At 44.6% G+C, this 13,986-nt stretch overlaps 1 protein-coding gene across 1 annotated transcript in view; it reads left to right on the top strand.

Moving 5' to 3' along the window:
- Positions 1-433: 433 nt before the first annotated feature.
- nudt14 (nudix (nucleoside diphosphate linked moiety X)-type motif 14) overlaps positions 434-13,986 on the top strand; it is a 32,996-nt gene continuing 19,443 nt past the window's right edge. The window contains exons 1-2 of the mRNA XM_029002886.1: positions 434-625; positions 13,567-13,610. Of these exons, the coding sequence (XP_028858719.1) occupies positions 545-625; positions 13,567-13,610 (125 nt within the window). The 5' untranslated portion in view covers positions 434-544. The remainder of the gene's footprint in view (positions 626-13,566; positions 13,611-13,986) is intronic.

The raw sequence follows: 13,986 nt of genomic DNA, 5'->3' as shown, positions 1-13,986 counted from the left end.
CCGCTAGGCTACTACCACCCTATCTGTTTTTTTTTTTGTTGTTTCTTTTTCTTTTGTTGTTGTGTGTTTTACTGTAATATTATATAACACACAGAAGCTGAAACACAGACAATTTCACACCGACATACACTCTAAGAGGACGTGTGAGTGAATGAACACACAGCAGATTAGAAAATGACTAATCCTGTGAATAATCTGTCCCTTTCACATGTAATTAAAACAAATGTACGACACATTTACGACACACCTATTTTGAAATCGGTGGATATCTTAGAACCGTGCAGGATATTTACTCTTTAAAATATTACTACGAATGAAACTGTAATAATACATAAAAGAGGGACTGGTGGAGTGGTGCGTGCAAAGATGTTTTATATATATATATAAATAAAATGTCGAGATTTATTCGGCTCGGATGCGCCGTGTACGCCGTGCCCTTTCCGGGCTTCCGTAGACGCTCGTCTCGCTCCTCGACTCCCCTCCGCAGCCGCGCTACCCGCGGCGACAGATACCGGTGGGCGCTGGGCGGCCGTCTCTGCGAGCCATGGAGCAGATCAGCAACGTCCAGGCGGTCCCGTGTTCCGGCTCCGACTACCTGCGGCCGTTCCGGGTGCACTACAGCCAGGTGAGGCGCGGCGGTCACTTTCTATTCCGGCCCGGCCCGGCCCAGCTCGCCACCCGCCCCCCGTCCGTCCTGTCATTTTTTCAGCACAAAAAAAGGGGGGGTGATTTATCGATCCGTCGCACATGCACGCATATAGCATCAAATACAAACGCGTACACGTTTATACCGCGTCACGGGGCAAAGACGGCGGATGGAGGGGGGGGGGTTTACGTCGGCGGAAATGGACGGGGCGACGCTTCGCGTTACCGCCGTCAACAGCGCGCTTTTATCTGGGCTCCGAGGAGCGTGATGTTTACGCCGCGCGTCCGTCACGTGATTATTCCTTCCTTCCTTCCTTCCGTCCTTCCGTCCTTCCGTCCTTTTTTTTTGTACAAGTCATGTGCCCCGCATCCTTCTTTCTGTTCACTGGCGTTATTCATAAACGCGAGTTCGTTCTTCACGTCCCGTCCCGACGATGGCGAGGACGCGCGGGCGTGACCTCTCCACGACCTTTGCGTGCCTGAAAACCTGACTTGTGACCTGCACGTGACCTCTGCTTGGCCGTCGAGGTGAATCGTTGCTCGACTTATTATCGAATACCGGCTCCCAGTGTTTGTGCTGGAGCCTTTTGTGCCGAATGCTTTAATCACCTGCACAGGACCTTTCTTCCTCCCTCTGTTTCCCCAAGGACATTTTTGGGGGGACAATAAGAGGGCACCTGTAGTAGTTTCCTCTTGCCGATTGTGCAGTAATGCTTCCTCGCATTGAGACGCCAGGCCCGGGCCTCCCTCCTCCGCCCGTTGCCGCGTCCGCCGTCCCAGATGTCCAGGCGTGTCAGAGTGCGGCTGTGTGACAAGTTTCCACCCAGATCTGATGCACGTTATTCTGCACAGATAACGTTGGTTTGTGCTTGTGTCAAGGGTTAGAGCTCAAGGCGGCTCCCGGAACAAGTTTGGTGGCATTAAATAGGACGCTGGGGCGGCCTGGACTGGACTTTGGCAGCCTAATGGAGTCGAAGTGTAGGCAACGTTGCGTTAGCCTCCTCTCGGAGAGCCGCTCAGACCTCTCGAGGAGAGCCGTTGCATAGTCCTCCCTTTGAACAGCAGCAGCCGCCGCAGGACTGAGTCACTGCCACCCACTCGGCCCTGCTGGTGGTGCCACACGAAAAAAGAAAAAGACTTCTGCTGCCGCCGGTCCCCATGCCCCCACATCATTCGAAAGTCAGTGTCACTCGTCGCCTGGGCCTGGCCTCGGATGCAAACCTGGCCCTGGCGCGTAACTAATGTATTTTAAATGCTTGGTGGGTTCGTGTGCGTGGTTGTGTCGCCCCTCGCGCCTTTTATTTCCAAGCGGGCGCTGTTATCCAATAAGTCTTGTTCATTTATACTTATTGTAAGATAACTTTTTTTTTAAAATCAATGTGTTTTATTTGAACCTAAGGTAAGTTTGGCGACGCTGTCTGAAAGTTCTGTTATTTAATGTTATTACATAACAATAATGTTCATTTTCAAAGATACCTCACCAGTATGATTGTTTATTCAATGTGTACTACTTAAATGTATTGCTTTATTAAACTATGAGTTCAGTTAAATTATGTGGTGCACAAAAAGAGAGATTTTTATTATCACATCTGTCGTCTGAAAATCCTTACACCTTAAAAGAGTCTCCAAGTTAGACAATGCTAATAAAGGTCTGCTTATCTGTTATCAATGATTTTTAATCTTAATTGGAGACCGTTTATAGAATTCTATAGTAAAAATGTTCTATGCAAGTCTGTGAGTTGCAGATATTTTGCAGCACAAAAGTGTGATTATTATTATTATTCACCCATAGCATAGAATGCCACTGTCATTTTTGTTTTATTATTAATTAGGTAATTAGGCCTGTAATAAAAAGCCCATACCTGCCTCATGGGGTGCTATCTGTGGTGTGGAGCTCTGTGCCAAATGGATCCTGTGATCCTGTGAGGCAACACAGCAGCCGCTCCAGCTGCCAGGCTTCTGCCTTATCAGTGGGCAGTGAGTGTATCAAAGCCGGGGTGTTGGAGGGAAGGGGGCTAAAGGAGGAGGAATAAGGGGTGGGGGATTTCGGCAGAGATTGCTGGGGTTACATCAGTGCTCATTGGGTGGCGGAGAACAGATGAGGAACAATGGGAACCTGGAGGCTGGAAGGAGTGGAGGGGTGAGGAGGCCATGGGAAACATGTGGCACCTGTCGACCCATCACCGTGCCACTGGCCGCGATCAATAGACACAGGAAATGGGATTTGCACGAGGCAGATGCAGACAAGAGAGGCGGCGAATCCATTATGTGCCCGGCGTGTGTGATAAAGGTGAGCGGCCAGTGCACTCTTCCCATAAAAGCATTCGGTCCTCATGAAGGAGTGCACCCTGGGAGTGTGGCGCAGTCTAAGACAACTAGGCTCCACCACGAAGTCCACCGCTGACCACAAAGACACGCATGGCTCCCTCAGGCCAAATACCGACACGTGCTGTACGAGAAAGAAAAAAAAAATAAACTTCCACTGGGCAGGTGGCCGGTGGGGTTGCATTTCACCTTTGACCTGTCCTGGTGTTGGGACCTGCAGTCCCTGGGGATGGAGACCATAGGAATCAGTTATGCTTTAGTGCAGGTGGGTAGAGATGGCACAAACAATATTTTTGTATTGCACAAACAATACAAAAATATATAAATACATTATAATTTTTCTTCGTCTAGCACCTAACAATCTCTGAGCATGCTCTTCACTGACAAGTTTGAGCCTTATCAGGGCTCTTAGTTTGTAAACTCAATATTCTATAGAAATCGAACGAGAATTGCTGGTGTCTTCCTCTTGTAAGTCGCTTTGGATAAAAGCGTCTGCTAAATAATGTAAAGTAAAGTAAAGTAAAGATGGTCAGTTTTTGCTTTAGAGGCGGTGGCAAAAAGATCATATGACAATTCCATTTGAACATATGACAATACCATTTGAAATCTTAGTGACTGAATATTAACTTTATTTTAGTTTAAGCAATTGTATAAACAAATTTTTTCCCCCAGATAAAAATAAATATTATCAATGTAGCAACAGTTTATTGGTTTTAAGTATCATATACGGAAGGACCACTAGATGGAGCTGTGTAAATGTGAACACGAAAAAGATATGAAATGAGGTCGTTTTTACTGTGCAAAGTGACTTAGTGCTATTAAGTCTATGAATTTCAAATTGGTCATCTAGTCACCGCTACCTGTGGTCACACACCCTCCAAGACCTCTGCCTTGGACCGGCTGAGAAGTCACCGGAGGTCCTCGTGGCTACACACGGTCCTGTTTGGCACATTAACAGTCACTTCACACACACAATAAACAGCAGCACATACCAGTGTGTGGACACACAGGACGAGGGAGAACCTCGGGGTCCACGTTGGAGGACTGCTCCGTAGACTCCAGATCACACCGGGTTTTTATAGGGTAGCGGATGAGACGAAACAAGCCGCACCTGATGCTCGAGGATCCCTGTTTGTGATGAAGGGCCCAAGGAAGGAAATGTGACAAAGAACCCCCACCCCGGAGAGAGGTAGCGCCAAGTGCACTCTACAGGATTGGGACTCAATCCCGGCTACGGGCGGCACGACACACAGCCATAGACAATGTCTCTAATACTCAGGGGAGGGGGAGCGTGTCGTGGGGCGTGACAGTAGGTTTGTTGAAAAAAATTTGAATGCAGATTTTAACCCTTTTAAATGTAGTAAATTCAAACCCACCCATCCATGAATCCCGTCATCGTAGTAAGCTTTTCATCTTTATTAAAAATGATTGCTGTGTTCAGTGATACACGAGAGACAGTGTTATAGTGTCATGGTCTTTAGCAAAAAGCCAAATGCAGGTGAAAAGCATGATACAAAAAAAAATCCTTACTAGGTAACTTTAGATTTGCTTCCAAAATGAAATAATTATACTAATATTATTTATATAACTAATAATAATTCTTGTCACACATAGATGGCTGTGGTCTTGGTACAATAAATATGGTGGAATTGCTAACAGACTAACACACAACAGGTATGGCTAATGTTTTTTTTTTTTTTTTTTTTACGACTTTGAACTGGAATGCAGAATGACTAGAATCAACTAATCAAAATGCTCGGTAGGAATGAACCGCGTTTACTAGTTTTCTTCTCGTATGAAATTCGGCGTTAAGTAAGACTCATTGCGATGCACGCTTCGTCTCTGTTACAGGCCGCGGTCTCTGGCGGTGGCGACAGCTGAGCTCAGGGAACATTTTCCCACTGTGCAGCGGTGCCACGGCACCATCATCGGGGGTTTTCGGTGGCCATTCAGGTCATTGTATTTGTGTCCTGTGTATCACTTCCCTTCAAGATTGTGAATTGTTCAGGGAAACAATGATGTGTGGAGCCCCGAAAAGCCCCATAAATCACTTGCGTGGTAATAAATACAAAGTACAGTGCTCGTTCTGGCTCACCAATATTGGTTTTTACGTTTAGTGCAAATGGCCCCTGATAAGCAGAACAGCTGTAATAATTCCGATGGCCTTCTGGGTTTCTGGGTGACACATATGATGACTTGCATGTAAATTTGTAGAAGTTGTTTTTTTTTTTAATCTGAGAGCGCCGGGCCTTGCCGTCGCATGTGTAATTACAGACAGGGGGTATACTGCTGCCAGGCTCTAAGCCCCGAGGGCGGCCGAGCCCCTCCACCCCCTGTCAGGAGGCGGAGAGGGGACGGGGTCATTTTGACTGGTAGTCTACACCTGTGGGAAGACAGATAGACTGCGGGGCTGGTGTTGGTGGGGGGATGTGCAAAGACAGCAGATGGAGACAAAGAGGTTGATCTCCCTCTGTTCTCTCTTTCATCCCCCTCTGTCCTCTGGAGCGCATGAGGGGAGTGGGTAGGACAAAAAAAAAAAAGGCCTCACAAAAGCCTTTCAATCGAAATGAGCTGGCATCCCTTCCCAGGCATCTCTTTAGCCCATCAGTGACAGACACACATGCCTGGTGCTCACGTGAACAGTGGGTTTTTAGACTTTAGACTGTGTTCTAAGAGCTTCTCCTTAACCAGGGCGGATTGCCTGTTTTGTCGGCACCCTCCCATTCCACCACGAAGGTTCTGATTTCTCACCGCTGATTGTGCGGGAACACCGCCTGACCCGGCAAGAGGTGAACAATGTCAGAAGTTTTAAGGTGCTTTTGTTTCCAGTGCTGTGATCGCACAAATCGCCAGACTACTACTGATGATGTAGAATGCTGATTCGATGGTGCTGCTATTAATATATATATTTTATTGGACATCTTCTTTTTCTTCTTCTTCTTCAAAAAAAACATTTTCAATATCGAATGGTGTACCAAGACTGTCGTGCCTTTTAATGTCACATGATTCCCGAATTGCAGTACAGGTAATGTGAGTTAGTGGGATTGAGGATACGCTTTCCGGGCGATGCTTGTCGTATAAATATCGAATCGTCAAGCCTGTGTCATGATACCAGTGATATAATGGTTCAGGCTCATCTCTTCTTCCTCCATGGATGACTATAAACAGGAGTCTGCGTGCTTCTGAACGTCCAAACTTTCCAACGTTCGCACAACTTCACACATGGTGATGGTGGAGGGCATCTTAACAATGTATTTTTTAACACCTGTAGACAGCTTATAACCATTTCATATAATATCGCTTCAGTGCATTATGCCATTTCTTCGTTGGCCATGCACGAATTGCAGCGGTACCTTGCATCTGTGAACCTTTTTTGGAAAACATATGTAAATGTTGATGAAATGAATGCAGGGTATGGGCAGAAGCCTCACTCTTTATCTGTGTCCATCTCTTATGATTATCTAAATCGAGCGTTATCTTTTCTTCTGTTGCCCCGCTCTTTTTCCCTCGCCCCTAGAACACACGTTGCGCTAAGCACCTAGACCGGTCCAAATCCTAAAACGGTGAACTGTGCCGGAGATTGTAAATGACAGCGTGACGGCAATTGAATTTGCGGCAGCTGCCAGGGTCACAACGTTATAACCTGGTGGGGGGGGGTGTCATGGTAATTATACTTTAAGCACCCAAAAAGAACAAGGCCTTCCTCTCCGTACCTATTCACACATTGATTGTATAAGGGGCCATGGGACCACAAGTCTCCCTACCCCCATTCCCTGTAATCTGTATCGTAATCCATGTTAGTGGTGCTTCACAATGGTCCCACGGGACCTTTCACACCGACCCATCGAGTGGCCTTGATAATGTGAGATCCCCACCATCTCTGAACAGGAGGTTCTCGATTCTAGGAAGGGGAGAGGGCCAAGGAGTTTAAGACCAGATTTAACTAATCTGTGATGAAGTGTTTGACTCCGAAACCTCATTGGTTGTCCTTGCATCTGTCTTTCTGCTCCTTGGCTGGTGGTCATGTGCATAGAAACACAGTTGATATTTGACCAGCTTACAGTGGTTAAAAAGGACTAGAGTCTGATGAAAGGAGAAAATGTGAATTAATTCTCATTAATTTATCTAAAGCCACTTATCCAGGTCAGGGTCACATGGCCAATACCAGCAGCAACAAAAAAAATAATATTTTAACATCAAACCTTTAGTTTGTCTTAATACAGTTTGGGGTTTTAAAATGAAAATATATTATGTGTGTTATTTTATATTATGTATACAATTATTTTATCAATTTAAATGGAATGTTTAATGATCAGAAAATGTTATTTGGTAACTCCACATGTGTTCATTCATAGTTTTGATGCCTTCAGTGAGAATCTACCAACGTAAATGGTCATGAAAATAAAGAAAACACATTGAATGAGAAGGTGTGTCCAAACTTTTGGCCCGTACTGTGTGTGAATTAGACGTATTTAAGCTCCAATTTCGCGGCTTCCAGTCACCGTGGATGAACAGACTGTAGTACAGACTGTTTGCTGGTGGTGTGCCGCCCGAAGTGTTTTCAGAAGGTCTTATGCAACGCCACCACAGAAAAAGCGTCTCGTGTTCCTGGTGGCGTGCACCATAAATGATGCTGAGTATTCCCCCCCCCCCCCCCCCCCCGCTTCAGACAGTAGCTGTCAGCAGAGGTAAGCGGAGTTGGGTGCAGCTTGGAAAGAGGGCCCGAGGGAGAACTGCTTACAAGTGTGTTTAACACACACGCTGTTTGTTGATACTGGAGTGTATGGCAGCTGTAATTACAGATTAAAGGTTAGACCACAGGTTTGTGCAGCACACTGTGAGGTTCTCAGCACTTTTTTTTTTGCGTTCTCGCTGTAACAGCAAGTGCCCTGGTCGCAGTTCTGACACTTTCACTTTCCCGGCATGTCATCATTTTCTCAAGTTGCCGGTGCATCTGTTGTGCCTAAAGTTCACTGCAAATCCCCTCCAATAGGGGCTTGCTTCAGATATCAGGGGAGCAAATTTGATCAGTCTCGGTGCTGAAGAATCTCCTACACAATTACTTACCAAAAACTGGAAAGTAAAAATGCCACGTTTAATAATACTGATTGTAATTTTTGGTTCATTTTTTTATTTTATTTTTTCGCAACAGAACTCACTTGTTTAAAAAGTATTTCAAAAGAGTCTAACACTCACACACACAAACACTTAACAATTCCCTAGCATGTTCTATTCTTAACAAGTTAGGCCTTATCAGGGCTCTTAGTTTTGTAACTCACAATTTATGGAAACCGAACGAGAACTGCTGGTGTCTTGTCCTTGTAAGTTGCTTTGGATAAAAGCGTCTGCCAAGTAAAGTAAAGTAAAGTAAAGTAAATGATTTACACGTTTCTGGTAGTTCCTTGCTCATTTTTTTTTTCAATGAGTATGGCAGAGATCCTGATACCAAAAATGAACAATTAAAAGATACCTCACTGGTCCGTATATGATAACATACATGCAACTATAATTAAATGGAACAGTGGTACATGAGATGCTTATTTTCACTTTTCACCGTTAAATGCTCACATATACTCTAGATATTGAACCCCTGCCTTTTTAAAGGTGAGGTGACGAGACATTCTACATCCAAATGACCTCAGATTAATTAAGAGGTGAATAATGTAGTTGTAGCATTGCCATTGGTAGTTGAGAGAACTTAAAAATGCTTTGCATCCAGTTGCCTTAGTGCCTTTTTCCCCTTTTTTTATATACAGTGCACTGTATATAATATATTTAATTAGGCCTACAACAAAATGGCCCGTAAAGGTTTCTATGAGGCAAATGTCCATCGTAAAATCGTCCTGCCACTAAACCCCAGATACACCTAAGGAGCCTTCTAATAACGTGCTTCATGATGTGTTCATGGTTGTCCACTTAAGTCCACTCCCAATCGTCTAAGATCCCCCTCCCCACCAGCCCTTACTGTAATCATGCCCACGTCCACAACTATGCTCTCAAGTAAGAGCTTGTTGTGGAATGGTGCTTTTTTTTTTATCCACACTAAACGTTTCCCATCAGCGCAGAGATATATTCAACACCTACACAAATATGCAGCAATCGCTTTGAAGCGATTGGCCCGGGCCCACTCCCTGCCCATGTGTGCAATTCCGGGGGGTTCCATTGACCTCTCCCGTGCCGCAATACAGTACTGAGCAATGCACGCCTGCTGACAGGCCGAAGAGGCATTGAGAGGTGGCGCATACCTCGCGGAAATGTTTGTCTTTCGTCTTAAGTGTGCGCCTCCTCCAGTTCTCTAGCTGCACTCCCCATGAAACGAGGCACGGCTATGCCGCAGGGCGGGTTCACCGCACCACCGTACCACAAACTGCCTCCAGAACACCTGAGCCGAGAGCGTGACCCCGCTGACCCCAGCGGCCGCGCCTCAGTTGTTGCAACGCGCGATCGCTCTCCGTCCTCGCGATTTACGCCAGCGCCTCCAGTTAATAATGCACGCCTTTCGTTAGGCGAGGCTTGTTTTTCATTAACGGAGAAAGAAGCGAGCGGTCGGTAAGTTGGGCGTGGCAAGATCGTCTCGTTAACCTGTAATGCAGTCTGGGCAAAGGAGCCGAATAGGGCATTTATACCAACATATTTACACTAAGGAGCAGACTGTGAAATATAGTTTGAGTTGTTACATTGTGGCTTGGGTGGGGCAACGTTGTGTGCCAGCCTACGCCCATGGATGGCATCTAATGAAAGCGCTGGGACTGTTTTTAAGGGTGCTTGTCTGAAGATGTTTTATGCTCCTGTCCTATGCCCGAAAGGGTTTATTTGCATAGATTAACTCTTAAAGCTGCGACTACTTGTCACAATTGAATATTCGGCAGACTGTGCAGCCTTGCGCGGAATTGAAAATTAGTTTATTTAGGAGACACACACACACACAGTGACTGTGGCCATACGTAATACCAGGTAGTTAAGAGGACTTTTGGGTTGGGCTCTTTTCACTGTTGTTGATGACTTTTGTAAAAAATCTTTTTTTTTTTTTTTACAAAAGTCATCGTAGCCCCCACTCCGATTTAAATCCCAGTCCAGCTTGAAGGACTGCTAGCTGGCTGTCCATCAGTAGTCAGGCGCGTGACCGTTTCTGCTTTCCTTATTGAGCGTGTCACGGGCGGCGAGCCGTCCACCCCGGATTATTCCGCTCATGGAAAGCGTGTCTGTTCTTGTATCGAGAGCTGTGCAGAATCCCTTCCTCGGGGCGCCGAAATTATAAGACGCGCCCCTGGTTCGCTGACTATCCCCTGCCGTAGGGTTTACTGTCCACGGAAAAACCGGCACCTCCAGCGTTGAACCAAAACCGGGTGGTGTGCGTCTTAATCATTCATTTGTCCCCTCAGCAGTATGGTTGGTCCGTTACTTACTAATGCTCACAGTTCAGTTGTTGCTTTTACTAACAATACTATTAAAAATGATGATAGTAATAATATATTTGGGTTCTTGGTAGCCAGGACCCAAGCTCATCCATCCCATGTGGAGGTTTGCATTAACAAACACACGATGGTTCCAGTAGCATCATCAGATGTATATTACAGGGTTCTTACGTGCATTCACCTGGAAAACCTGGAAAAGTAATGGAATTTAGATCATCTTAGATAATCTTCTTCTCTAATACAAAATACACATATAAAGTCATTGAAATTTGATTGACACATGAATGTATAACATGACGTACATAGTTCCCGTTGACCTGCACAAGATCTTTTCTACATTCACACAACTACAATGTTTAAAACGAGCGCAGGTTTATAGTATCTTTGCTGGCTTTACGTTGGAGGATGAAACACTGTCGTTTGAAGTTTTCAGGGCTGTCATAAATTTTTTTTTTTCTACATTTGCACAGAAATTGTGGTCATGAAAATTGTATAAGAACCCTGATATTATAATCGTCTAGGGCTGCACGATTTGGGGAAAAAGACATATTGCGATTATTGAGATCAATATTGTGATATGCGATTGCGATATGATAAACATACAAACTACTTATAAAAACCTGAAATACCCAGTGCTTTCAAAATACAATATTCTACAAAATTAAATAAATCACAAAAAACTCTTTTACATTACTGTCGAACGACAAACCCTGGTAAGGCTAAACAACTGTTTTGATTATATTTGGCCATTATAAAATCCCGTATTTTAGTTCTTACGTTTAACCAAAACGTTGTTTGGAGGCTGACTTGAACACAGGGATGCATAGCTTTGCTAGCTTAGCTAAGGTTAATATTTGTAAACTCAGGTGAATTTCTTTAGGAAACCTTCAAAGTTTGAGAAAAGTTAACTAAACCGCTAAGAACAGTCTAAATAGTTAATGCCTACGTTTAGCCAAAACGTTGTTTGGAGGCTGACTTGAACACAGGAATGCATAGCTTCGCTAGCTTAGCCTAGCTTAGCTAAGGTTAAGACTTATAAAACGGGGATTTTATAATGGCCAGATATATTAAAAACAATTGTCCAGCCTTATCTATGAAATGTAATCCCCCGGGATCTGGTTTGGAGCATACAGCGGTTTGTACAGCCCCAAGCAGCACAAGAGTGAGGCATTTTTATACACTTCTCTCCATAGACATGTATATGCTTCACGCCACAGCAGAGCCTGTTGCAATATGGCGGCGACGTTGACGTACGATGCAGCGCGTCATGCGCCGTCTAACCTTATGTCTCCGAATCGAAAGTCATGTGACCAAATACGTCACATCCGACTGAAGTGAGACTCGCAAACTTTGAGAGAATGAGAGAATGGATCGGATATGTTGCCGATCCAATCCATGTACTAATCATTTAAATCGCAGCTTTTTGCGTTCATGTAATCGCACAGACTGACATCGCGATTACGATCAGATTAATCGTGCAGCACTATAATCGTCCAAATAACTATTATTTCCACATGCCACTGTTTTGTCCCATCTGCTGAAAGTATCCATGTTCTAATGCCTCAGTTCCTCTGCAGTGGTGGCCTAGCAGTTAAGGAAGTGGCCCTGTAATCAGAAGGTTGCCGGTTTTAATCCCAAGGGGCCACTGAGGTGCCACTGAGCAAAGTACCGTCCCCACACACTGGAGTGTATCACTCCACTTTGACAGTGTTCTGAGGTTTGTTATATCGAAAGTCTCTGAGTGGGTCTGCCTGCCTAAATGAATGGATGTTTAGCAGGTTCATCATGGAAGTTATCATGTTCCTTTAATATTCCAAGCATCGGTCTGGGTTGAATGTTACTGTGATAGCAGCATTTCAAACATTGACTTTTCTCAACCACCTTAAATTAGAGTGAAAAACAGATTCATCAAATACTTCACTTTCGTTTTCTACAACAAATACTAAATATGTTTCAAAATGGCTTCATCTTAGTCTCTGTAACAGCCACAGAGTAGGTGACTGGTAGTGTACACTGACAATAATGGATCATTTGAAATGTTTGCCATGTGTGATAGTATGTATAGTGTGTTTCTGTATGTTTGCAAAAAAATATGAAAAGGAATGCTAATGGAATCAAGAGAGAGGAAATGTATTTGGAAAACTTAATAGTATTTTTTAATTAAAAAAAAAAATCACCAGCACCAGAGAGCTACTCCACCCCCCTAGATTGCCTGAAGCTCCGACCGGCTGCCTCACAGAGGCCCGATCAGGAGGGCAACTCCGACGGGTCCTTGCAGAGCACAACTTAACTGGGATTTTAATAAAAATAAATATAAAAAAAAAAAAAAAAACACTGACGACCTCCTCAAACATCTCTGAACTCCAAAGTTAAATAGTCTTTTCTGCATTTTTTAAATTTCTTTTTTGTGCAAACCCACTCGCCTATGAACCAGAAGACCCAGGTTCAAATCCCACTTACTGCCATTGTGTCCCTGAGCAAGACACTTAACCCTAAGTTGCTCCTGGGGGGGGACTGTCCCTGTAACTACTGATTGTAAGTCGCTCTGGATAAGGGCGTCTGATAAATGCTGTAAATGTAAATGTTTCTGATCATTTGAGCAGACACATGCACATTTGTGACCTGCTGGAGGTCATTTTGCAGGGCTCTGGCAGAGCTCCTCCTGTTCCTCCTAGCACAAAAACGGAGGTAGAGGTCCTGCTGCTGGGTTGTTGCCCTCCTACGTCTCCGGGTAGCACCTCCATGCTCTGGACACTGCACTTACAGACACCTCAAACCTTCTTCCCACAGCTCACATTAATGTGCAACCTGGATGAGCTGCACTACCTGAGCCACTTGTGTGGGATGTAGACTCTCCTGCTACCACTAGAGTGAAAGCACCGCCAGCATTCAAAAGTGACCAAAACATCAGCCAGAAAGCACAAGAACTGAGAAGTGGTCTGTGGTCACCACCTGTAGGACCACGCCTTTATTGGGGACGTCTTGCTAATTGTCTATAATTTCCACCTGTTTTCTAGTCCATTTGCACAACAGCATGTGAACTTGTGGACAGTTTGATTTCACAGAAGTGTGATTCACTTGGAGTTACATTGTGTTGTTTAAGTGTTCCCTTTTTTTTTGAGCAGTGTATATATGTGAATTGAATTGGCTAATTTTTTCGTCTTCTTTTGACTTTTTACAGAACGGAACAAAGAAGTCCTGGGATTTCATGCGAACCCATGACAGGTATTCTTTTCCCTAGTCCTCCGCTCATCCACAGTTAATGAATTGAACAATTAAGATGCTTCACAACATTCTGCTCAGATTTAATCTCTGGCCCGTTTTTAAGCCATGCACAGGCTTTTCTTTAACTCTAAAACCTTTTGATCGTAATTTGCGTGCAGTTCCCTACCTGTTCATGAATGGCTGATTTTGAAAATGCTTGGGAAAAGAGAAATGAAGCACATCTGTCAGTCAAAGGCCCTGGTGATGGGAAACGATGGGAACCAGGGGAACGACCCCCCTGCAGTTGGCAATGGCAGTCTATTAAGATTCGCCCTTCAAAAACTCTCCCTGTTCAACCTCTACTTTGGGTCAGCTTAGAGGGAACAGAGGTCAAGGA

The sequence above is a fragment of the Denticeps clupeoides genome, chromosome 14 (assembly GCF_900700375.1).
Source record: "Denticeps clupeoides chromosome 14, fDenClu1.1, whole genome shotgun sequence".
Lineage (NCBI taxonomy): Eukaryota > Metazoa > Chordata > Actinopteri > Clupeiformes > Denticipitidae > Denticeps > Denticeps clupeoides.
Note: the sequence above shows the minus strand (reverse complement) of the source record. Positions and strands in the feature narration are given on the sequence as shown.